General features: G+C 33.7%; 1 protein-coding gene across 3 annotated transcripts; it reads right to left on the bottom strand.

The window, feature by feature from the left end:
• Positions 1 to 989: 989 nt before the first annotated feature.
• faf (ubiquitin carboxyl-terminal hydrolase-like faf) lies at positions 990 to 27,125 on the bottom strand. Of its 3 annotated transcripts, none has more exons than XM_068772972.1 (50): positions 27,043 to 27,125; positions 26,380 to 26,452; positions 26,182 to 26,311; positions 24,833 to 25,052; positions 24,607 to 24,756; positions 24,083 to 24,275; positions 23,850 to 24,008; positions 23,624 to 23,777; positions 22,474 to 22,625; positions 22,136 to 22,393; positions 21,537 to 21,635; positions 21,323 to 21,465; positions 21,026 to 21,246; positions 20,807 to 20,937; positions 20,483 to 20,679; positions 20,303 to 20,405; positions 19,941 to 20,109; positions 19,424 to 19,670; positions 19,194 to 19,344; positions 18,317 to 18,436; positions 18,055 to 18,186; positions 17,881 to 17,979; positions 17,658 to 17,806; positions 17,461 to 17,574; positions 17,274 to 17,382; positions 16,519 to 16,672; positions 16,281 to 16,411; positions 15,556 to 15,771; positions 14,905 to 15,066; positions 14,383 to 14,593; positions 13,597 to 13,764; positions 12,749 to 12,822; positions 12,550 to 12,662; positions 12,304 to 12,477; positions 12,087 to 12,228; positions 11,845 to 11,998; positions 11,531 to 11,678; positions 10,909 to 11,029; positions 10,454 to 10,590; positions 10,115 to 10,274; positions 9,934 to 10,043; positions 9,779 to 9,862; positions 7,756 to 7,856; positions 6,320 to 6,513; positions 6,113 to 6,208; positions 5,588 to 5,760; positions 4,999 to 5,230; positions 3,631 to 3,834; positions 2,829 to 2,947; positions 990 to 2,626 (listed from the first exon to the last, which is right to left on the bottom strand). In XM_068772972.1, exons 2-50 carry the CDS (start codon positions 26,419 to 26,421, stop codon positions 2,395 to 2,397), a joined length of 7,452 nt encoding a protein of 2,483 aa, XP_068629073.1. In that variant the 5' UTR covers positions 26,422 to 26,452; positions 27,043 to 27,125; the 3' UTR covers positions 990 to 2,394. The 3 variants fall into 3 exon arrangements, with proteins under 3 accessions (XP_068629073.1, XP_068629074.1, XP_068629076.1); XM_068772973.1 differs by having other exon boundaries at positions 2,829 to 2,944; XM_068772975.1 differs by having other exon boundaries at positions 20,807 to 20,934.
• Positions 27,126 to 27,244: the final 119 nt, after the last annotated feature.

Below are 27,244 nucleotides of genomic sequence, written 5' to 3'. Positions count from 1 at the left end.
AAACAAAATGCTTTTCCTTCTAAGGAAAATATACAACCATAAAGAAATATAAAAATAAATAACGTAATATATTACAAAGCAGAACATTCTTGTAGTGGCAACGTTTTCAGTAGGACTAGTTAATAATACCTATTAAACTACCTTTTACTCGCCGACAACAATAATCTTACGGTTATTGATAGAATACTATTAAGCTTAACTTGTATTAGGCCAAAACTCAAATGCTCTGACCGGCAATATCTAACTATGTGTAGCAAACTAAGTTGTACAAATTTGATATTTATTAAGAAAACTGCGCACATAGCCGAAAAGACTGTTTTTTATTTCATATTGGCAGTCTAACAAATAAGCAAATCACTTTCTTTCCTACAAATTCAATGTGCTAGAAAGAAACAATCGAATTTTATTAATAGACGGCTCACAACTAGCAAAATTACCTGTTAGCCGCGATTGATAAAATAAAATCATTTCTAAAAAAAACATCATAGAACGAGAATAATTTTAAAAGCAAATATAAAATTTCATTCTGATTTTTAACAAATTTAGGTTTTTTGTCGCTGATATTCTACAAAAGATTGAATTATTTAAAACGCCTACTATAAGTGCCAGAAAGCCACAGTTTTGATTTTTTCATATCGACAAAAGTTAATATAGTAAGAATTATTAGTAACAGCTCGGACATGTGATATTAAAGTGATGTGTGGTAACTAATCGTAAAAAAAAACCTTATTACTCTGGCCTTATGTGAAGTACAAATTTTATATTTTTAGAGTAAGGGAACTGCTTTACATATTTAAGACAAATGCTGAACAAAGAGAATCTCGTTACATTATTGTTGAAAAAAAAAACTACTACAAAAAGATAGCGATGAATTTGTACACAATATTTTTGTTTCTGTATCGAGGTCAACAAGATAACCTTCGTAAAATTTTACGTAACAAAAAAAACCTTGGTGAAACATTATTTCACTTAATCAAAAAACACGCATATATATTTAATCTGAACTTTCTGTATTTCTGGGAAAAGCAATGAATTTTGATTATTTTTTTGAAATACATGTGTCCATTTATATTAAGTAAAATTTTGGTGTTATTGACACACTGCAACCGTTTTATTTTCATAATTTGGTGTTAGTAATTTATTTAAAAATATATTAATACTACATTCTTTACATGATACATAGGTTTTTGTTTCAGACGTTTGATAGTTTAAAAATAGGATACACATTTTTACTTTAACAGAAATAAACTATTATATTTAAAAAAATTAAAAAAGACGTAAGTTTTGTGACTTGAAGGAATTAAACTTATTAAGTGTGGTGTAATGTTATATTGCATTGAAAATCAACACATGATTATTTAATCCAGTTACACACTTTATTATACTTCCTTACAATAATTAAACTTTAATATGCTATGCGTAAATAGAAAATAAATTCTCTTAGTGGATAAGGTTACGAATAATCTTAATTAGAAAAAATAAATATTATGGTACTTTTAAAGCAGAACATTAAGTTACATAAATAATAAACAAAAGCATTTTCCGGCTCGATGAAGCTTCAAAGATAACGAGAGCGTTCCCAATAGACGATAATATCGAAGCTCCATCGGACTCGTCCGTTAATATATAGGGGCGAAATTAACTCTTCAACGTAATACTTAATCATAAATGCCCTCGTAAATAAACTTTACATATATCGTTAACATCACAGAACAAAACTACGGCTAAGCGTAAACCACGTTGCCGACCGGCCCAACGGCGCCATGCACACAAATACACCACGCCCGCCGTAATACTTGACGCAGCCTCGGCGAGCTGATCCATGATTCTCAGCAATGCTTTTGTAGTAATACCGAGAGCAATGACAAGAAATGATAATCATTTGCACTATTTTAAAATATGGATTATTGAAAGATTAATAGTAACGAAGTAAAGATGCACAATTATTAAAAGAATTTCATTAAATTTCGCTTGTTGAAAACCTGCAATTTGTAAACATAATTGGGATAAGAGGTGATAAAACCATTACATAAATATATTTTTAATTGATTTAATTTAATATGTATCCGTGTGCACGACACAAAGCAGCGAGATGAGCCTTTAATTAGTAACGGTATCAAATCATTCTAAGTGAAATAAATAATGATTGGGCGCGAGGCTATTCCAAACAATTCATACATCCTGTTACATTACACTAAACGGCTCGACAGACTCACCCAAAAAATCGCTAGCGGTCGCTATGCATGATGTATTTCGACGATTGTATTCACACTTAAGTAGTTGCATGCAAGTGGCGTTTGGTGAACCCAGTGTTTTGTAAACAGTGGGTAGCGATAAAATAAATATTTATGTAGAGGCAGACTAGAGGCATGGTTCGCAGGTGTCGCGCAACGCTCATAGGCCGGCGAGAGGGTCGCGGGGCGCAGGGCTCGCGGGGGCGGCGGGGGCCGAGCTCGGCGCGAGTGTAGGCGGAGCCAACTGGAGTCTGCGTGCTGGAGGTTCTTCCTCTTCTAACCCTTCCTCGTCCTCGCCACTTCCCTCGCCAGCCTCCCCGGATCCGGAACCCTCTGCTGTTTCTCGCCCTTCGTCCTCTTCATCTTCCTCTTCTGGACATAGCTGGTAAGCTCTGTTGAAAACATTTTTGTGCCGTTATGTTTGTGCTGTAGCAAGGTTATAATCTTGTAGAGACTATAGTCACTGCATGCAATTAATTCAATAAAATCACGAAAAAGATTTAGTAGCAATATGAAATACATAAAATTAGTTAGCACCATCACAAACACCAAATATACCGATAACGGTAATGTTAACGAAGTTACGTAACTTACTTTTCAAGTGTTTTCCGTGCAGAATTACTTCGCTCTAAGAAATATCCACTAGATGTTTCATTTGAAGTGCCAGGTGGAGACCATGTGCCGTAGGAGCCATATCCGCCGGGACCATACTTCTGGAGCAAAACATTGAGTTAAATATCTAACGACACAAATATTTCAAAACAGAAACAATTATAATATTTAAACTATATTTAGACTTGTAAGACTTATGCGCTACCAAGGAAAATTAAAGGATGTTGAAAAATCATCATCATCAGCCAAGGCGAAACAAGAAGGTATCCTTAAGGTTGGTGTGATGCCCTTTAGAATGGCTTAATGAGTGTACTTCGGAAGCAACTATTTAGTGGGTTACAGTTCAGAGGAGGGTTCCCCTTCCTCCGCGTCCACACTGGTGCTAAAAGATTGAGTCTGAATACTGGGGAGAGAGAAGTCTATATCAACGACGCGTCTTTAGCCCTATCCTTCGCGTTAATAATTTGGCCGTGATGCGAAACAAAGGCTGTGCCCTACATAATGATTAGATGTTGGCCTCGTATTGTTCTAGCGAAAACAATACTACAGTACAGTTTAATGAAAATGTATAAAAATTAACGCTGGTTTATATGAAAACCACTTACATACATAGCATAACAACTCCCAAATTATGTACAAAAACGAAAACAGACTATTCTATCACATGACGACGGTTTATATAACATAAAAACTTAGTGGTCGTTGCCCAAATTTAATAAAAAACATCGAGATGACTTGACAGTGCAAACGTCAATTAAATGAGAGAAAAGTCAACGTTACATACGCGGTCGAGCTCGTCCTGCAGCCAGGCGAGCAGCTGGCGCCACCGGCGGCGCGCGTCTGGCTGGGCGTGAACCGCGCGCACGGCGACGGGCGCTCGGCACATCACGCCTACCAACAGTTTCACACAAGCATACGCGCGTTTCTGGTAATGACCACGCGCTCGTAAAGCCGTCTCCAGTAATCCCGGACGCTCCTCCGATACGCCCTGAATAACAACAAGTGTTTATTTTTTTTATTTAATAGTTTATGTCGTAAACATCAGAAAAATACATAGATACATATTAACTAATAAAAATATACCAATGGGCGGTCTTATCACTTAGTGCAATAATTCAAGACAGTCATAGAATGGAAATAGGACGAAGCGGGTAGTCAACGTGTCAAACATACATAATTAAAACATATTAAAAAATATATATATTAAAATACATGTTATAAATACAAAAATAGATAAAAACCTCTAATTTAAAAGATAAGCTTGCATTTGTTTGAAATGAAGTAAAAAAAATACAAATAGAAAAAAAAACAATTTTTAGATAAATCATCAACTGACAAGAAAATATTCCAGATCCATTAAATCGAAGAAATAAACAATAAAAATTCTGAATTAGATAAAAGTTATAATAATAAAAGAAAATAAAAATCACAAAGCAGACATTTTAAAAAATACACAAACAAAATAAAGTGAGAATTGTAAAAACATTGTTCAGGAGGAAATGGTGAAGGAAAATAGGCGATATAAATGGTGGCCATATAATAAAGAAGATAAGAAAATATTTCACAACCGTTTTCTTAAATATATAAATTAAATATAAATATATTGCACTTTTTAGGAGCTTACTTCTTAGATTCCATAAATATAAAAATTATGGCTCTGATAAACAACATTTATTATACACTACAGTGACACATCCTCAAGTACCCATAATACAAACAATTACAAAAATATAACTAATTATAAAAACCTGCACTCCAGACAGGATATAATAAATATAAACACAAATTTTAAGACAATAATACTTTAGCAGATGCAATTGAAGCGTATCGCAATAGTGTGAAATGGATCATACGATTTTTAAAACATTTATTTTCAATCTACCTTTGGAAACCAGCTAACATTGGAAAGAGTGATGGTGAATATGTGTCAAGTACTGATTACATTATTTTCAATATTTTAATATACACATAAAGTACAAACTATTTGATGCACTCTCTTACATCAAGTTTGAAATTGAGTAGGAATCATTTTAGGTCTCTTAAATATATTTTTACAGGACCAGTTGAAAATGACTCCAGTACCTTAAAAACCCAGTTATACATTTTATGCGGCCTGCACACTGTAACTTCAATTTGATAAGAAACAATTTACCTTAATGGCGTTATGGATCCGATGTTGTTGCCAGCTATCCTCCATGAGGAGCAGCGCTGTGAGCGCATCTGCGTGCCTCCGCAGCTCGTGGCAGTAAGCGTACGCCATCTGCCATAACAATTCTGCGAGAGCAGCACGAGACCAGCCTGCATGTTCCCAGCACAGAAACTGTAGCAGTCGGACTCCTTCCTCGCACCCACAGCACTCTTCGGTTAGTTTTTTCATGTATGTGCTGGATAATAAGAGTAGTTTTGTTATATTCTGGTTGAAACAATCATGCATTATATACTAATAATAATACATTAATAAATAGTAAATAAATAATTAATAAATAGTCGATTGAAAATAATAATTACAACTATCTTTTTTAATTAGATTAAGGGACTTACCATACGTCTATCATTACATAGTCAAAATCTCAAAAGAATTTTATATTGTTGATGATATAGCTCGTACATAAGGATAATGCACGGCCTAGTGAAGATACATGTTACTCTTTATATTTTACGGCGGCATCTCCCATGGCAATGGTCAATCCTTTTGGTCTACTGTTAAGGTAAAAAAAAAGAATTTTTTTTTAGGTGTTTACCCAGTTCTGTTGTAGAGAACATCCGCGGCGACTGGCGATAGCGGAGTGCGCGGGACGTGGGCGTGATGAGCAGGCTGTGGTTCGGCGTATGGGTTGGGCAACGGGACCTCGCCTGCACTCGCAGACTGACACCGCACGCTCACGTCACAGCATCGGACCAGTACGCAAACCACCTGTATACGATTTTAACAACTAACTTACTAAGGCTAACTATAACGTATCAATAAAATTAAAAGTTATATTTCATTTTCGGAACCCATCGCGATTTGCAAAGCGCCGCCGCCGCTCGCAATATTTGTTCAGACATGCAGAGGGACTTTGACGTTGACCATATTTTTGTCGAATTTTTGGAATATGGTAGAAATAGAAATGGAATCAGCTTTAATGTAATTATATCCTTAGTAATTAAACATAAACAGAGTATCGAATTTGTGAAAAAAAGTTTCGATATTTCGAAATTAAATGTAGTCAAAAAACTAAGACATTTAAATTAGGTATGTCATTAAAATGTACTAAACCACATACTTGATGTATTTTGGCTGACTCAGGATACTGATATTTTCCGAGGGAAGAAGCAGAGTCGTCGATGCAGATGGTTAAAACGATGTCGAGAATTTTCAGCTAGAAAAATAAAAAAAACAATGAAATATTCTGTGTGTGTATATATATATATACATATATAATTATATTATGATGGTTATTGGATAGTTATAATAACACATGAATACTTACGCGCAGCAGCTGTTGTTTCTCATTGTATCCAAGGGCGGCGTATGCGTGGAACAAATTGAAAAGTAACGGAAGGTGTCGATGCGCATGCGCATCCGTGTGGTGCGGTGCGGCCAGCGCGCGCGCTGCGCATACCACTTGGTCCGACAATGACTTCGCTTCTTCACGCGACGCCCACGATCCCCAACCACTGCTTACTGTGTATAAACGATAACGTGAACATATTAATAACTTGTAAGGAGGGATGGTGGATCACTGGCCGAATCAAAGAAATCGGGTCGGATGGGCAGCTTGAAGACGAAAGTCTGACCAATGTGATCGCTTATGGGGGGGCCTTGAAAGATGACTCAAGTTCATCCATAGAACAATGGAGAGCTACGCTCAGGATAAATCAGAAATGATGAAAATCGTAGAAGAGCCACGGTCATCAAAGTATCTCGAATAATTACTGGTCTAAGTGTGAGTGGGCGGGTCACATCGCTTGCGCAGCTGATGGCCGTTGGGGCCAAAAGGTTAGCTAGCGGTGATTACGACGGCAGACGCGGCGCGAGTAGTACCCTCCACTAGGTGGACCAACTGTTAGGATCTATGTTACACAGACATTAGAATCCATTCCTTTTGTTTTTCGATTTACGTTTAACATTTCCGAAAATTTTTTGCATGTCTCTAGGACTTTTTTAAAAACTCTCACTGCGACCGCTTCGTCATCTCCACGCCATATTGCCAACCTCGGGTTGTACGCTAGTATTTGTTCAGTGATTGCCGTATTCACCGCATCGTTGAATCTGGCGATAGTCTGTGTAATACTCGCAAGATGGATTGTTATACCGGCCGAGTGTTTGTTGTACAACGGACAATGATGACCTAACGACATAGGGTCGCGAGAAATCGCTGAATGCGGGCAGCGCAAGATCGGTCATCGAGGTGATCTTTAAGATAGGTTTATACCCTGTAGTGGGCTTTCACCAGCAGACATGAATAAATAAATGGGGGGATGAGTCATGTAGTTAACACATACGCAATTAACAGTCTACATTATATTATTAAGTTTTGTTTTTAGTTCCACATTACTATAATTTACACTTCAAATGTTACTTGCGTTAGTACAGTTAAGTTATTAGTCTAATGCTACGATGGTTATTTTTTTTTTAAAAACCGTCTATTACGGAACAAAGACAAGTAAAAGCAATGTGCAATTTTTTTATTAATTTATGTATAGTATTAGTTTTAATTATGTATATACGGTCTAATTATGAAAATGCTCAGCGCAAAAACTATTTCTACAGGGGACCATTTTATTTTTAAGCCATACTGATTATAACAAAGCTAATAATATTTTCCATTACTTTGGAAATTGATAATGTTTTTGGTGTGGGTCTATAATTATTTACTTCTTATACACCTACAAAACTCATTAAATATGTATTTCTGAAAAGTACCTGTTGGGTCTTGAATGGAGAAATGCGCCAAAAAAACTATGATCTTCATGAACACAATACGGACTTCTGCTGAAGGACAGGACAGTAAGTAATCACACAATCTGAAAATAAAATATTACATTTTATTCTTATTGGTAATTAAAATTATACAATACATTTATTTTCTTATCCCATTGTTAAAATCTACGCTATCAACTATATTATGTCTAAATACAATACAAGAAGTAGTAACAAACTGAGTCGATAGTTGTACAGTTACTTTATTATCAGAACCTATCTAATTCAGATAAGTACCTCCTTATGCATGTATACTGTAAACACTTCATTCATTTTAGAGAAGTCGTATTGATTTATACATCGTGGACGGGCTACCAGTCCAAAGACGCCCGCCCACTGCGAGAGAAAGCCCCCCCGAAACATATCTATATGGGAGGATATACCATAATCACCACGCTTGGCAGGCGGGTTGACGATCGCAGTGGCAATCCATAATTTAAAGTGTGAATTGTATAGCATACATGTATCCTTGGATCGAACCGGCGACCTACGATCGCAAGTCTCAGTGCTCTATCGTTGGGCTACCACTACTTTAGTTTCTAAATGGTCGAAGAATGTATTAGATTAGGAATATAAATACCTTTTTTACACTTGTCACTGTCATAATTTGTTATTTTATTAATAATACTTGATGTAATGGCAAGACAGTTGTTAAACATTTGCCTAATTCAAAATTTATTATTTTCGCAGATATTCTATCCCTTTCAGTGGACCGTGTTATACATATTCCCTGTTGTCGTAATAATGTGGCGTATATGATATTTTGACAAAAATAGTAACGAATGTAAAAAATTGTATAGAATGTAAGGAGAGACAGAGAAATAAAGACAGGAACGTGAACAAAAAATATTTAGCACAATAAAAACGCCCCGCCACTCCCGGGATCCCCGAACGAACGTGTTATGTTAAAAAAATACACTACTATTATTAACTTCCATTTTCTTTTATTTATGTATTATATGTAGATTCTAATGAACACCGGTCCCTGGGTGTCACAGGCGATTCTAAACTTCAATGGAGGCCTCACATTGAGTCTGTAGCGCTGCAGCACTCAGAGTCTCTAAGGGCTTAGTGCTGCACCTTATGCCACTAGGAATATAAAACACTACTCATATTGATACTGCTAGGATAGTGTTTGTTATTTCAACAGCATTATATCCGATGCATTGGTACTTTGGCGCGGTTTTTTCGAAATGTATTTGTTTTACAAAAGAGAACCATCCGAGCCATTTACGCGCAAGAGATTCGCACACTTAGGGCCGCAAATCTTATTGAGAAATCGATTTAAAGAGGTCAATATTCTTACACTAGGCTCACAACATATTTATAATAATGTTTTGTAAATATACAACAAACTTAACAAATACGAAAAAAAGACGGGACGTCCTTAGTGTATTTATAAGACACCGTGGAAAACTCGCTGTAACAAAGTGTCGACTGCAAAAAGTCTCTTACTAATTTGTAATAAACGGAATCAGATTTTATAATAAAATGCCGCAAAACGTTATTGGCTTAACATTAACCAAATTCAAAACCTATATTAAAAATATCGATCGATTATTGATCGAAAACCTTCCTATTTAATAAACGGATATTTTATTGATAGGAATCCTTGGCAGAGATATCGCCTAATTGTTTTGATTTCATTTTGGCTATCTCTGATAAATACACTTTATGTATAAATCTGTCTTAAACTTTATTAAAAATGTGTTTTTGTGGAGTTACTTCCTGCTTCTTCTCCTTGCGAAGCAGAGTAGAGTCAAAAATAATATTGATTAGATAAATAAATAGATAATAAGTTGAAGATCAATAAGAGTTCTGTTAAAAGTTCCTATGTTGAATAAACGTATTTAATCTTTACACTTTATGCTTATTAGGCATTCTCTACAAGTCAATCTAGGAATTATATTATAATTATTGTGATATTTATGTACACAATATGAGTTAATTTCATGTATAAAATCACCTGTGGGGATGTTTGAAGAGGTCTGATGCAAACCATGCTCGAACAGTTTGTGAATATCTCAAGTGCTGGCACAATATATCATGCCTAAAAAAAATAAAAATATAAATAGTCTTGAACAATATATTTACTCTCACAATGCTGATAAATATACGTACCAATCGGATGCAGGGCCACGCAAAGTTTTTTTTGTATGGAAACCAACTTGAAACAAGAATTTAGTTGCTAATTGAACAGCTAACATTGACATTTCTTCATGTTCGGGGCCCTAAAATTTAAAATAAATAATAATTATATGTTAAAAAAGGAAATTAATAAACAATAAGTTAATAAACCTACCCATACTGCGCTTTGTGAGCCGGGGAGCACTTGTAGCCGCATGCAGCACAGTTTCTTCATGAAGTTAAAATGTTCGAGACTAAATTGATCTTGATTATGACAGAATGCTATGTTACTCCGACGCACCGATTGCCATATTGGTTTCGGAATGACACTTTCTCTGTAGTAAAAAAGTATTTTTGGTTGTTGTTAACTATTCAATAAATATTACAAAATCAATTATAAATTAACGAAATCAAACAACTTTAATACATGAAAAGTATTTTTTTTCTATCGCCATCAGATAGTTTAAGAGATATATGTGTATATAAACCTCATAATAAAGGTCAATTTGCTTACTTCAAAGTCAAATTTTTCATGGTATGTTCTAATGTTGACGTTTCGATAGTGTCTTTTCTAGTATAGAATAACATGTAAGCGTTCCACCATCTTTTCTGTCTTTTATATGACACCCGCTTTATAGTTGAATCAAAAACCTGAAATATAAAAGAAAAATTACTATAAATATATAATAATAAATAATTTCAGCTTAATGTATTGAAATATTATAAAATTAAATTTATACTTATTGTACTAAAATGTAGTGGTAGTAATCCATATATACATATAGGTATAAGTCCATATAAAGCTATTAGCAATTATTAGTGTCATTAAAACTATGTTAAAGATTGTTGATGGGGAGTAATCATTAAAAGCCGATTATTACAAAACAGTCATCGACGTCTTTGGGAGATTACAATTGGAAAAGGGTATAATGGAAGTAATTAAAAAAGTAAATAGTAATAATTGCTCACTTCACTCATATATTCGCCACCAAAGCACTGTGCTTTCATCTCTTCATCGTCGTGCATGGCGCATTCTGATACGTCCCCGTCGTCCATTTTTACCCACCGTCCACCCGCACTGCCATTGTCCCTGTAAATAAAACAACAGACCACTAACTTAACAATTATCGGAAGGTATAAGCTAACGTGTTGTTATATCACAAGCCATGATTGGTCTGAAAGCAATCAACAAACAGAACAGAGCTCACAGAATATGTAGTGTTTATAAGTTAAGAGTTCTCAATAACTACAAATAGATAAAATTTGGTAATTAGCATACTGCAAATTTTTTTATGTAAAATATACATAAAAATTATAAAATTTTGTATAAAATAGCACAAATTTATATTTAGCCAAAAAACTCGTAAAAAGAATGGTATTTGCATTTTATTGTTTTATCAAACTATAACATTTAATACATGTGGTAGACTAAAGAATTAACAGAGATAAAACGCAACTTGAAGACTACATAAAATATAAGTATTTAGAACAAACTATAACATGATAACGAAATTGTAATAGGTTATGTTTTATCATAAAGCTGTATGCTGACAATTTATATTTTGAAAAATAATAATGTCAAGTCATTTACCTTAACAAAACATATGAATAATAATGGCCACCAGAAGCCTGTCCAGAGTGCACAACTATACCGCTAAGCTGGTAATGTGTTTCCAGCGTCTGTTCTTCGCCTCCATCCCATAGAGTTGCATCACCTTCAGCTCGAGCTAAGCCCCAAGCTAAAACAGATAAAAAAATACATACTACAGAAGAATTATATGCAATAAATGTATATCACACTTGCATTTCCTTCATATAAATCATATCATAGCTTAAACCTGTTTCGTAAAATATATAACTAAGTGACAATAATTCTTAAATTCTAAGAATTTGAATCATACATACCTGTATAAGGTTCGACGTCTAGTTCTCGTGGAAATTCAAAATAGTCATTAAATTTTATTGCACACACTTTCTCAAAGTCATATTCAAACCGTTTAAGTTGAATAACCAGTACTGGTGGCAATTTATTGAGACATAGTCGCTTTACAGTTACTACCTGTGAATGTTATCATATTTATTAATTGCAGTTTATTTCATGAAATTAGCTTTTCTATACATTATATAACATATATTTAATAACATACCTTTTTACTACATTTATCACAATAATATGCATCAGCTCCTTCTAATAATTCACCACGTACATAAGCTTCTAGTGATTCTTGTAAACGGGACATGTTTCTAATATCCAATGACACCACACTAAATGGTTCTTCTTTACAGTACCTGTAAAGAAATCTTTGATAAGTATTCAATTAGTTTTTATTATAGATAAAAAAATGGTAAAGTTATTTGTAACACCTGTGGGGGCAACCTTTGCAAATTTTCTGATCGGAGTATGTTCCACCCATTGTTTTTGCCATTAATTGTTCTTGGCCTAATGTTTTTAATGCTTCATCGAGGGACTCCACGAGGGACATAAAAAATTCGACGGCATCTTGTTGTTCGCGTAAATTCACTGGTTCACCTTGAAGACTACAAAAAATTAAACAATTATAATCTTTACAATATAAAAAAATTAAAATATGATAAAATGTAGATACATACCGAAAATGTGCCCACAAACCTCTTGGAACATAGTACTGCAGTTTACTGTAATGTAGATGTGCAAAAATAGCTTGTACTTGCTTTAATATTGTAATATTATAGTCACCATTACTCTGTAACCAGAAAAATTATCATGCTAACTAATGAGAGTTATTCCCAAATAGTTTGTTTCTCGATGTTAATGTTAATTAAAATTTACCTCGGTGTTATTTTCCATTAACCCATGATGATGGATTTCACCAGAGAAATCTTCATTGAGATCAGTCGCTGCTCCTAAGAAACATTCTTTAATTACCTTTTTGACAGATATAATAAAGATAAGCATTTTTTGAAAAGTTCAAAAGTACTGGAAAAGAAAGTCACTAACAGGATTACTGCATACAGCATCTACATAGGTGACCTAAATTAAAATTAGGTTAAATCAACTTCACCATGAAAATGGAAACTGTAATAGAACAATTGATAGAACCACTAACGGCAATGTGTTTATTGCAACAAAGTGATCTATAAACTCGTACACGTATTTTAGACATATTTCTGGTTCAACGTTTAGAAAATTAGTATAAATTTACTTTTTCATTTCAGGTACACAATCTCGCATATAATTTTTATATAAAATTTCTACATAGACCCGATGCGATTTAGCGTTTACGATTTCCAACTAGTATAGTTCTCACTGGTTTGTTAGGTTTGACGCCTAGTATGGTAGCCCAGAGTAAATCATGTAACCGCAAGGACAAAACTACAAAGACTCCAGCGGCGTGCGTGACGGTATACAGTTGCTTGAAAACCGCACCAACCGCTGCCCTGCAGGTTACGATCCCCCCCCCCCCCCCCACACAACCACATGTATGTAAAACAGGAAGCTGCTCTTTGCGCAATAAGGCTAAATACCTTACCGTGATCTAAATTTTATGAAACATAGAATTTTTGTCGACGATTCCAAAATTGCAGATGGAATAGTAATAGAGTTTACCAAACTTAAATTGTAGTGACATAATGGCATGCAGTGCAATTAGAATATTATTTATTAAACAAGATATGTACCTTGGACGGTAAGCAGAACGTCACGTACAGCGCGCACGCAGTACAACTGCTGCAGCACGGAGTTCATGTAGCAAGTAGCGCCCGCATTCTTCAGACCGACTAAACCGGCAGGCGGCCGTGGACCCACGCATGGCATGTATTCCCATTCGGCCAATGGGGTATTTTTGTCTGTTAGTTTTGAGTAACAGTTTAAATATGTATTTATATAATTAAAAAGTATGTAGAAAATCATTTCGAAAAAAATCATTATGTTAATTAGTACTTGTTTTAAAACTTTATATAAAGAATATATACATTCAAATTCTCCCAACCTGAGAAGTACAAGCTAAACAAACTCAATGGGACGATATTTACTTCAAAACATGAAATCTGGTATTAGGTATATGCAGCATTATGCATTCCACCTCAGCCTGCTCGCGTCGTTATGCTCATTGCTAAGGATTGTCCACAGATGTTTCCATATGGTGAGTTTTCTTGAGAAATTGTTAAGTGGTAAGTTCTCGCGTTCAAGCACTAGTAGACTTTTAGGGCAAATGAACTTGATCACTACCCAATAATATTTAGCATAACAGCTGGGTGTAGTTTCTCCCTGACCAACCATCATTCTTTTGCATCTGGGCATGGGACTGGCACAGTGAAGAATTTTGTCCTATTATTCAACTTTTACAATATCCTAGGAAAAGCGGGAGTTGTGCTATTCTTCACGATGGACCCAGACACTACATTAAGAAAAAAATATACATTAACCTTCAGTAAAACTGTAGAATATATGATACTTGTACAGACCACTGTAAAACATGCAGTCCAGAAGGTGTGCTACGGCGGCCATGTTCGGTACACAACCGTGCACTAGCGCGAGCAACAAATCCGTCGCGGCCGCCGTGGCACCAGGAGTTCGGCAGAGCGGTGCCTCCGGTTCACTATCGCCTTCGCCGTCACCCTCGCCCATGTGACACCACGCCCAGGAGTACGGCCATAAGAATTCTGTCATTATTTCCTGTTGTGAAACAAATAGTTAATATACTGTTAATGACAGTAGTTTTTAAATTATTACTAACAATTTGGGATTTGTTTTGAAACATGACATAAAGCATGATTTTACACTGAATATTCATTACTTTAAATAAAAATTATACTTGAAATCCCACTTTGTTAAACTGACTGTTTTCTGTTAAATAAATTAGTTAACCTCAATTAATAAAATATAGAATATATAATTTATAAAAAATAGAATATAATATAGAAATTGAAAGATTTGGGCACAGGAAAATTTTATGTTTACATAAAAGAAAAGATAAAATTACAAACTTTTACTAAGCCAGCATCTTTGTGTTCCATATGTGCTCCGTACTGGTATTTCACTTGAGCTGGAACATGCGTGAATAATTCTTTCGTAAGATTCAGGTGGCCTTCTAAAAGAGTATCATCAAGTATGTCTGGATTTGCTTGCATACTCCGCAACCAGTTAACCTGAAATTGAGAATGTTGCTTAGTTTTATGAGTAGCATACAGTTTTGTTGGTAAAGATTTTTAATTTTTTCTCAGATAATTGATTTTATTATGTGGTGTAAATTATTAAAAACATTTTATAGCAAAAAATAGCTAAATTACGTTATCTATGAAAAAGATCAAACACTTAGAATTAATTTCTGTCTCTAATATTCTTGTCATCGCAGTTTTATTCATTTGGATCGGAAGTCTACATTTTTCTACATTCCACAGTGTGTCACACACATTTCCTAATATTAAATGAAAGGTTCCTCTTATCAATAAAGTTACTCGTACGATAAAAGCTTTTAAGTGCAAATTCTTATTTTTCTTTAATATACACACATTTGTCTTGAATGGAAATCTTGACCTCCACCCCACAATGATCCATATATCGTATAGATATACATAGATGACATAGTCATAATTTTCTGAAAATGAAAGTACATTGAAAGTAATTATTTTACATACCTCAAATGCAAGATCGTCGCGTGTGCGAGAGGTTGGCCCAGCGAGCGCAACGAGGCGGCACAGAAGTTGTAAAAATTGTTGAGCGTGGCGCGCGTGTCGCTGTAGTCGCGCTCCGCCCACGCCGCTTGCACCCAGCACTACCAGCGCATCGCGCGCACCTCCGCCGCCGCCCCATGCGCACATCGCCAGCAGTTGCTCCGCGCACGACACCCGCACCTGCACAACACGCCATGTCATTATCACCCTATCAGCTGACAAGACGCCCACTGCAAGACAGTTCTCCTCAAAAATCTCCACAATGTGCGATCTTCGACACCATGTATCTTTTCCTAATTCTACTGTGTAATACATCTTTTTTTATCAAAACACACTTCTCAGCAAAAAACTTAAAAAAAAACACCTTATATCACCTAGTATAAAATGATCATTTTGAAATATATCATGTTCATTTATTTTTTCTATTCAAATACGACAGGCAGTACAGTCTACAGGGACATGGAAACAACAATTTATTTTAACGTATATTAATCCGAATTCGGAAAGATTTTATTCCTTAACTATTACCATTACATTATTTAATATTTTTATAATCATCGATTCTCTGTCAGGGTATACAATATATTAAATGGCAGCAAATAATAATAACCAATTGCCTCTTCATGCAATATTAATTGATTTAAAAAATCATTCCTCCTAAAATTACTAAAATTATACTATAATTATACCTGAGGGTTGGGGCAGTCGATCATTAAATACAAAGCTGTGTCTTGCCACCAAGTTTCATTCAGCAAAGTCTCTAGGTGCCCACCGCCTAGTGCCATACAAATAGTAACCACTTCCATGCATTCACGAACCACTGCAAACAATGTTATATAAATTAAAAGTTACACATCTTCCAAATATTGCAATTATTTAATTCCTTGCAATTCTAGACTTCTTCATATTCCATTCACATTGACTTACAAGTAACATCATCTGGATGAACAGCACCAATGATATCAGTAGGCTGTGCGACGTGGAAGGCTAGCGTATATAAGGCACGCACTGTGGCTGTCGTTGGCACCCGCCACCATACCAGCGACGATACGGAATCACCTTCATCGCGACTGGTCATGACCTACAAATAAATGAAAATAAATTAGTATCAAATAAAATATTAAAAATTGTATACATTTATTAATTTGTGCCTGATTGCGTGGCAATATAATTAACAATTACCAATTGTATGTATTATATATTAAGCGCGGGTGCAAGTAGCAACATCACACACAACAAGTAAAATATAATATCATCACTTTTTTAAAACGGTAAAAGAAACAGTCGCAATAAAACCAAAATATCCTAAAATAAAAAAATCCGAACGTCACGTTACATCAACCAATTAGAACTAGTCTACTCCTCAAAAGAAAGTTTGTTTCTCCATAGTGATACTACAAAGTCAAGAGATAGAGAAAGAAAATGATTATATCATGCATACGTCATCGACTGATAGACACGAGCCTCCCCCATAGGTTTCCAACAAGACCAGTTTGAAACGGCCTGCATCCTGCGTCTTCCGTCAACCACGTTGTGAGTGGGACGTCTTACGATGTGCTCATCGGTTCTGGGGTCACCACTCCACTCACCCCATGCCCTCGCAGGCAATAATGTTCGATCGCGCTGGTAATATATTAGACAATCTAATATTTAATGAAGAGTATGTCAACACAATATCTCACCTGTTCTCCTAACATGTTTGCTAATTTTTCAGCTATAGCCTTTACAATCAATTCACAACTGTGATTTGATACAGTCTGCAGTGCTTCGCGCAAAATCGTAACATCCATTCTAAAACCAAATAAGTTATGTTTATTTCAATAACTACATTTATATGTCAAGCTTAATATAGTTTCATATAATTTTCACCTAAACTCCCTGTCTATACGTGTATCTGACCCATCTGGTGCCAAGATTTCGAAAAGATGACCTAAAGTATAAAGAACCAATTTCGTTAGCCGGACCAAAGCCAAGTAACCGACCCTGGAACAAAAAGATCACATAAAAAATCTATAGACACAGTATACATTAGATGACGTTAGAAAGCTGTAAAACAAATTATTTACCTCCTAGTATGAGGAGCAGCACCGTTTAAGAAGTCTTTATCAGATAAGCACTGAACCAAGAGAGGCGCCTTCTTAACACAAGCCAACTGAAAATTACGACTTCGATCTAGTCTCGATTCTGACGAAGGCAATACCATACTATGAAGAACCTACACGAAAATAAAAGTCATTAATTTTCTATGATTAACGTTTAGTAAAGTTTAGGTAAGGATATACAACATACCTCTATATTGTACGCCACAGTAGGCGGCGCCGGTCCGTACAACATATCCCTTAATTTAGAATCATCGCGACATAAAAGAGCCTCCGATAGTTTTTCGACCTAAGAACACGAATCGATATAGTCTAGGAGGAAACTGACGATAAATTAACACAATAATGAATTTCCCATACATACAGTTTGCTTGTGCGCGGGACAGATTTGGGAAAGTAGATGTGCAGCCTCTGTTAATTGTGCATGTCCTTTAGTGATACCTATGTGTTCTAAATCTAATATAAAAGGCAGGTACCAGGATCCTTGTGCGAACAACTGAAAAATAAATCGGTAAAAACGTGTTTATCTTATGCACATATTAAAAACTAAAGACAAAATAATTAAAATTACCATGCATTCTGCAGGAATTAAGACAAGATTTGAAACATTTGAAATAAAAACTTACCACGCCGGGCAAGGCATGTTCCGGTATAGGCGGCAAAGGCGGCGATGACGTACTAGAATCGCTGCTCGATTCATTCGACGAACCGCATCCGCCGCTCCCGCACACTTGGCCATCGTACACCTAACAATAAATTAACAATTTATTTTAGGTTATGGTAATCTTTATGATAGACTTGAAAAAAGAAGTGATATGGTTGCGGAGTTCGACGAGACAACCATTCATTTTAATTTTTTATTTAACAATTTCAGGAAATCTTACAGACTAAAAAATATTGAAATAAATGTAACGAGTTTACTGACAACAAGCTTTTTCATTATGTAATATACATATAAGCATGTACTCAAATGCATACCCATGCAAAACTAATAGATACTAATAATTTTAAAATTCAAATAATAGGCATAATGATAAAACACAATAGAAAAAAATTAAACCAATAGAAATAAAAATAAGAGTAGTTTGAGATCAATGTAGTGTTGTTAACTTGTCCACGGTGAATAATTATAATATAATTTAATAATAATCATACAACTTGTATGTAATAACCAAGTTGTATCATATATAATAACTCGTTGTGCCCCAGTATGCAAGTGGCAAAATCCAACAAGTTATTTTAGATTTAGATTTGTTTATCAGCAGCAATTGTATGTTAAGTATTAGGTGTCATACTTCATTGCAGATGTGAGGCCACAAAAATGATGGGAGTCATTTCATGAAGCTTGTGTGTATCTTGACTTATGAAATATGATAAATACGACGCTGAAATAATTGTTCGAAGTCCTCAGAAATTATTGCAGTCCTTTGGGATACTATAATAATTTTAAGTATGTACATACACAAAATAATTATTAATTGTAAACATTTTCATTAATTGTACCTTGGCCATAATTACAGTTTTGTCCCTTAATGGAATTTGCGAAAGAATTTTTCGATCATGCGTTAAGTCTAATATTTCTCCATTGACGTACAATTCTAATTTGTTGACATACATTTCCAATTTGATGTTGCTATCTAAAGCACATTTTATTCTGAAATAATAAACCAAATTATCTTATAAGAAAAAGGGATTTATTAAAAAAAATCTCTTTTATTTAATTTTTTTTTTACCTTCTCTGTATTGCAGCTCGCAAGGAGTGTAAAGTTTCATTAGAGTGTGAAAACATTTCCACATCTTCTATTTGTCTTTGACCTGTTTGGAAATTAAATCTGACTATAATAGTACATTGTCGGCCCCTGCCGGACCTATAGATTGGTAGTATTTGGCGGTCAGCCGAAAATTTTCTATCACATTCATTAATATATTCTTGTATGGCACGAATCACTCTGCACATTCTTGTACAACTTTCAGATGCATCTAAAAACATAAAATTAAAACAATAATTAATAACCCAAAGAAAATAGTATCTGTACATAAGCATCATACTTTAACGAGTTCCGAGTTATTTGCGTACTTTAAATTAAAAACTTATGACATATGACAACTTATGACAATAATTAACCATAATATTATTCCGGCCAGAATATGGGTAAGAAGTTAGTCAATGTACAGGATTTTTCTGTTGTTATTTTGATTTAATCAAATAAAAATAAAGCTCTTTGATGCTCATTTTATTGTCATGTATACCTTCTTGCAGTTCCATGTCCTTTTGCAGACGTTGTGTCCTGGCACAGCACTGCGTAAGAAAAGACTCGTGGTGATGCGCGGGCGACAGTTGTGGGCCTGTGCACGTGCACACCTCCCGCAGCAGTTCGATACCACGAGCTGATATATCGTCATCACATTCCGTTATCACCTGCAATACTCCCAATAAATTAATCATCTATTGAAATGAGGGCTACAATTTTTTTTACTCTTATTCATCATATAACTTTTTATGTGAAAAATGATGAGGATTCCGGTAAAACAGTGTAACAAGCATGTTTCTCTTTCATATTTATATTTAAGGTTTATATATATAAGCTGTTTTAAAAAAAAAAGATACTCACCCTCCACAAATAATCTAATCCTATGAGATCAGCGTCATTTAATAAAAAACTACGTCGCTTAACTTTTATTTTACCCTCTTTAGAATTAACGGCTTTGAAGAACCTGAAAAAATAATAAATTAAGAAGAACCTATAAACCTGAATCCGGAAAATATAAATGTGTACTAGTTACCAACTTGCCTTTCAAAACATTTTATACCCGAATGGGTTAGTAAGTTAGGAGGTAACGTCATTATATTTCTCCTAAAAAAATGCAGATTAATATTTGGATCTAGATCTGGTTCTTCTCCCATAAGTTTACTGAACCATCTGAAACAGGCCTCTCGGTCCCCTAAATGTGCCGGTTTTTCTGCGAGGCATATCCAAATTTGCTTAGCCTAAAATAAATTTAAAAAACACAAAGTTTCAGTACAATTTGTACATGGTTGAAGAAAATGAGAATGCAAAATTTCAGTCTTTTTGTTTCATTTCAGTCTCAGCTACAAAAAAAAGTTTATTAATTACTTGTTCTGCACACAACCATAGTTGTCCATCCTTAAGCAAAAATCTGAGAAAGCTTAGTCTTTCGTGAACTTGCGCTGCGTGTGGATACCTGCCGTCGGGAAGCCAGTTCTCCCAATCAATCTCCCCCTCTTCTAAAAATAAAAAATATTATCCAACAACCAAATATCAATTAAAACAATTATTGGTCAAAGCTTGGTGAAATAAAAAGTGTTCGCTTACCAAGAAGTTTATTCCGAACTCCATCCATGTAGTGAGTGAGGGAATCTGTGACTAGTATAACAAGCGAATGCTGGGTCTGCAAGCGATCGATCAACTCCTGTCGCGTAACATGCGGCCTCACGCCTGTACCCCCGCCCGCCTCATACAAGCAGCATATTTCACGCATCATCTTTAAAGCTGGTAAAACCCATTTTTCATTGTTCTTTAATTCTTCCACACATCTGAAATTAAAGAAATATAGTTAAATGAAACAGAACTAAATATAATACAAGTAAAAATATAAAATTTTTTACTAACTTGTCAAGCCATAATGTCTTCTGTGCATCCCTATCTTGGCTGCAGCTGTAATCCAAAATCTTGTTGAGATTAGCCAATGCTACATCCATTATTTCGGTGCAAACTTCATCTGAGTGTGCTAAATTCCAAAAGAGAACCAATACCTACAAAACCAACATAAACATTAAAAACCTATTTTGTCACAAATAAAAGGATTATTTTGTTACCTCTTTACCTTATTAGCCATTACTCCATCTTTATCATCTTCTGCTAATCGACGAATAACTTCTAATAACTTGTCACTTTGCTTTTTGCTAGATGTCGCCCAACTTGCCTGTTAAATGAACAATATATAATACTTTTAAAATTGTTATGGCAATTACTATCACAATATTTCTTATAAAGTATCTTAGTGGCAAGTCTGATCATAGCAGTTCGTGTGGATCATACATCAAAGGAACTCAAATATCAGCAGATGGTTATACAATTATTTTAAACTTACAGAAGACTGTGGAGCGTGTCTCTACGAATGGTTATTATCAATTGATAATATTACTGTACAAGTTTGCTGTTACATTCAAGAATGGTTTTTAAATTTTAAATTATTAGATAAACAACATGTGTCTGCATGAAATACAATAGTAGAACAATTAATTAATATTAAGAACAGTAATAATAAAAATATGTTTATTTTAAATTACAATCACATTTGAACATCAACAACATTTGTTTGACTTTGGTTTAAATTCGTTTAGTTTTCTTTATAAATAGTAATACTTGAGTTCATATTTAAAACATCACAATTTTAGTACATTAAATATATGTACCACAAACCTTAAAACAGTCAAAAAGATGGTCCAATTGATCAGGAGTGAAGTCCCAGGCGAGTTTTGCTAAAAGATCGTGAAGGTTCTTTACAATAGCCTCATGTTTGCCTTGCTGAGCTTTCCATATTGCATCTAAATCTTCTCTAGTTAGTGAATTCTCTTTGATCATAAATCTTAACATTTTCTCTAGCCTATCCACATACTGGGGCTGATGGAGCGAATCACGCAATACTATATCCACAACTTTATTTTCTCGAATCCAGTTCTGCAAAAAACGTGCAGTAAATAAATTCACACTTTTTTTCAAGTTCATAAACAAATCATAAGTAATAATTTCATCCTTACTGTAATAACTGCGGGTGTTAACCATTCTGGTTTCGGTTGTTGAGATATTGTACTTATAAGTTGATTGATTTCATTTAGTGCCGACATTTTTCCGTTAAAAGATGACATTTGAAGTAATCGCAAAATCATTTTAAGACGGAACATTTCTAAAGCTAAAATAAAAATATTTTAATTGAGTAAATACAATTTTGACAGATATTTTAAAAAAACATATAATATAATATTCACAGTAGTAGCATTGGTAAGTAAAAATGTAACGATGCCAAAAAAAAACCACAGAACTTGTAATAAAACACCAGTGATGAATGGCCACAGTCACATACGATGTAGCAGCATAGGGGAGGAAATGAAACTGCGCCCCTAAGCAGCTACAGGGTTTGCAACAGGACCATGGCTGTAACTTCATTTTCTTTTCAATCTTGATTGTTCCCGTCGCTTGCTATATTTAAAATGACAAATGTGTTTTTACAAAAATCTTACAGTACTTTTTAAATTATTTTTACAATATGAACATGATTAAAATAATTATGATGGGTAATTCAGATTGTATTGCAATAATAAAAATGTTTAAGAACACCACACGCAATAAAATGTCTTGAAGTAACCCTTTTCATGAATGAGTGACAAACAAAGCAAATTCAGAAATACATGAGGCCAAAATATTTCTCAACTATGTAAGTGATTTTAATTGCTAATGAATGTATATTCAAAATGACGCATTCAAAAACCGAACAGATTATGACCATGATTAATATAAATGCCTACTGAAATTTTTCTTTCATAAAACAACATTTAATAATACTTTTATACTAATATTAACAACATTAATCTACTTTAACAAATATTAAGAGTAAACTTTACATGAGAAGTATTGAAAAGTAAATCAATACACAATTTTGAAGCATATTAATTGAATTGAAAATTTGTGACAGACTAAAGCTATACTACAATAATGTATATAAAAATACACAAAAAGAAAAGAAACATTGGATATTACAAACCAAATTCTTTTATATTAACAGTAGTGTAAAGGAGGGAACAATTCAATGAATTACATAAACAGTAATGTTGAATATAGATGTACACAAAGTATATTTAATTTTAAAATAAAATAAAAAAAATTGGATTAATTAAATTGGCTAATACTTACACTTCAGGAGACTGTGATGCTGTGGTGTTTTTATTGAGACACATTTACATGCTCTAATCAAACATGAAACTGTGTCAGTTTTATTTTCACTACCTCTGGCTTCTCTTTTCAGTTCATCATCAGTTAGGCTTTCCAATAGTGTGGGTATGCATTCCTTTTGGAATAAATATTGATAAGTTAAATGTGAAAATATCATAAATCAAAGGATTGTTAATTTGATACTTACCAAAACAGGCAAAAGATAAACAGTTACAGTATGGGGTGTTAATAAATCATGGCACAAACTTAGAGGTCGCAAAAGTTGCCAGACAGCTGCTACTCGTGTTTCCCCGCTTATTGACTGCTCCAAGGAAGAAAATGGTTCACTTTTAGAAGATATTGTACTCTAAAAACAATTTATTGTGAAAAATATCTGCATTCAATAAGCAACTAAATTAAAGTATAAGGAAAAAAAGTCACCTCTGTATTTTCAGAAGTTAGTGGCAAATTTTCTGTAACCTCTCCCTTGTTAGTTTCATCACAATCTTTTTCTGAAGTTTCTGATAACACTTTTTCTTCAATATTCACAGACATTGTCAATTCACACTTTTGAAACCCCATTATAGCTTCAAAACGATCCCTAAGTTTGATAAAACCACCAGTCTGACCAAATCTGTAAGTAATTATTGCATATTTTGATTTGAAAAAAATTCTAAACGGCATTAAGCCGATGACCAGAAATGATTAAAACTTAAATAATTAAAAAAAAAAACTTATTTTCCCTGACATAAGCATATTATAAAGTTTTTTTTTAAATATTAAAAAATTCATCATTCTGAAAATTAAAAACAATGTATTCAAGTTTTAAATGATTTAATCTTTAATGCTTTCATAAAAGCACTCAAAATAATTATTATTCATAGTGAACCCAAAAAAGCTCTAACCCAATACTCATAAAACACCAAATAAACTATTGCAATATTATATGTAATTCAAATACTTACACATTAATGAGATGGACCAGCCATCCTCTAGGTGTACGATGATCTTGAGATCTAGCAAAAATTTCAGGTTCTTGAACAGAACCCTGTCCTGTATTAGGTTGTGTAACTAATAAACCCTCACTAGTCCGAGAAGCATTAAATGTGTGAAATCTAAAATAAAAAAACTAGTGTAGCATATACATTTCACTTTTTATATTAATTATATGGAATATTTTATTATCCTTACTTGTTATTAGGATTGAACGCCATTGATAATAAATGTAAAAATCTAGGATCATCTAATTTCAGGGCACAAAGTTTCACCAGTTTCTCACAATTTGAACGAACACATTGCTGTATATTGTTTTTCCATGAAGAAACTGCATCATCAGTTAAGATTTTGGTGAAAGATACCGTAAGGGCATCATTGTAAAACCTCTGACAAAAAGGATTGTTTAAATCTTCACCTGTAAAAATTTAACCTTTCACTTTTTAAGGTTTTTATAAGTATGAAATGTATGCAAACAGTGGCTAAACCTGGGTTAATTCACAATAATGTCATGCTATGTCTGTGGTGAGATTGGAAGGGGATTGTTTATTATGAGCTTTTACCCCCGGGCTGATAAAATTATTGTAAATAATGGTCAGAAATAATCAATAGAAGGGGTGTGGTCTTTCATCATGACAATGCTAGACACACATCTTTAGCCATTCAGCAAAAATTTAAAGAAGTTGGACCACGAGGCGACAATATATTTGCCTTATAACATTGTTAGGTGTAGTTTTCCAATTGTTGCAGTGTCATCAAAATTCTTCAGGAAGTGTTAGGTAAATATCAAGAGTGTCTAAATATGTATTTGGACTAAATTAGATTGAATAAAATTATATTTACATGATTACAGACTGATTAAAACATTAAAGGCAGGCAAAACAATTTTTTTGTATTGTTCAATAATACCAGCAAATTTGACTAGAGAGAAGACAAGTGCAAAAGGTAGACCTTTGAAACTGCTCATTGACTTCTTTTAACTATGCCTAGATCCATATTAGACAATGAATTAGACTGTTATACGTTTAACCTAATTTATTGTCAATATTACTTTATAGATCCTACATCTAGTGCACAGTACACAAGAAATATAGTTAATGTGTTTATTTGTTTGTTAGTCCTATTAATATTCTTATCTTCAAAAAGGTTCATTTACTAACATATTGTATCTAAAAAAAATATGGTTAGTATTTTAGAAATCCATTATTAATTTGCCCCTTTTTTTGGAAATATCCATAAAATTATGAGTGTATTTATATTACCCCTTAATTTTTTTTACTATACCAAAAGTTTGAAATATTTTCTTAGATTTACATACATTGAGATTTATTTTTTGACATACCCTCTATTCCATTTTTATTTTAATCTTTGTTTTAAATGTATGAAATTGTAAATGTGTGGAAGTGTTGTTTAAAATGTAATGCAGTTGTTTTTTATTTCAAATAATTGATTTAAAATGTCAGCAAACTATTTTGACCTAGAGATAGAAATAATATGATAATGTTTATTTACTGAAATAGGGAGATATTTATCCTTAATAAACATACCACTAACAGCCAGGTCAGTTGCAGCTAAAAGCAGTGCCTCCAATTCTTGTTCAGGCAGTACTGGCACAACCCAACGAGGGTGTGAAATTTTTTCTTCTAGTGCCTTAAGTTTAGCCTCGGGGAATGCCATCTGAAAAAATATTATTTACTTCATATTGATATAGACAAAGCTATGGACGAGATCCAGTAAATACATACCTCCCCGGGCATTTGTTCTTGTTCTTTCATTGATATAGTCATTATACTTTTATTTCTCCATTCATTGCCCCTTCTAAAAAAAACCAGTATAAATTACATTTGCTCATTTTAACAATTTATTTCATCGAGAGAAATCTGTACAAGAGTAATTTTATACAATTTAATAAGTATGCCTATTCTTTTGTGTAAACACGGAATACAAATGTACATTTCGTTAGATGTCCAAATAATGCGAAATTTAATGTACATATATTTTTTTACAAAAAAAATATTTTAACTCCAGACCTCTACGTAAATGTTTACATAAATCTATCGTAGTGCGTTAAGTATTCATTAGATTATCGAAAAGAAAATTCTACCGACAAAATGAAAATATATAATCGATATATTTGTTGCAGCTAATTTATCATATACTACTAATACGGTTAAATACTAGTCTTCATATATTTAGTAATACAAACATAATCGACATTAATCTATATTTATTTCAAGCTTTTAACGAAAGAATGAATTAATATTCAAAATAATATTTCGGATCAGCCGGCGCGACAAAATGGCGTCATACTTCTAAACAAGGCAATTATTCAAAACATTTAATAAAGATAGGAAAACATGGAATAAGAAACAAAAATATAACACATATTTATGAAATTATATTTTTACCTTCATTAAACGATCAATTTACGATAAAATAAATTCAAACTACAAATACAGTGCAGGACACTTTTTGACGTATGAACGAAAATAGATGAAAAATATGTGAAGTTCTCAACAATCGGTATATCAGTATCTTCATAGTCTATGTAACCTACAAATAAAATGAACAGTTTTGCATGTTTACTAAGTATTATGCAGGTTATTATAT

This window comes from Battus philenor, unplaced genomic scaffold (genome assembly GCF_028537555.1).
Source record: "Battus philenor isolate CCGP_79_NKW_IND1 unplaced genomic scaffold, ilBatPhil1.0.hap1 SCAF_5, whole genome shotgun sequence".
Lineage (NCBI taxonomy): Eukaryota > Metazoa > Arthropoda > Insecta > Lepidoptera > Papilionidae > Battus > Battus philenor.
The sequence above is the reverse complement of the archived record's forward strand: the minus strand, read 5'-3'. Positions and strand labels throughout refer to the sequence as shown.

Excerpts from the sequence above, each read along its gene's own strand:
- faf (XM_068772972.1), bottom strand. The coding sequence starts at position 26,421 with ATGACTATATCAATGAAAGAACAAGAACAAATGCCCGGGGAG. Across the intron at positions 24,009-24,082 it reads TAACTTCTGAAAATACAGAG|AGTACAATATCTTCTAAAAG; the intron begins GTGACTTTTTTT and ends AATTGTTTTTAG. Across the intron at positions 11,999-12,086 it reads GTGATAAATGTAGTAAAAAG|GTAGTAACTGTAAAGCGACT; the intron begins GTATGTTATTAA and ends TAACATTCACAG.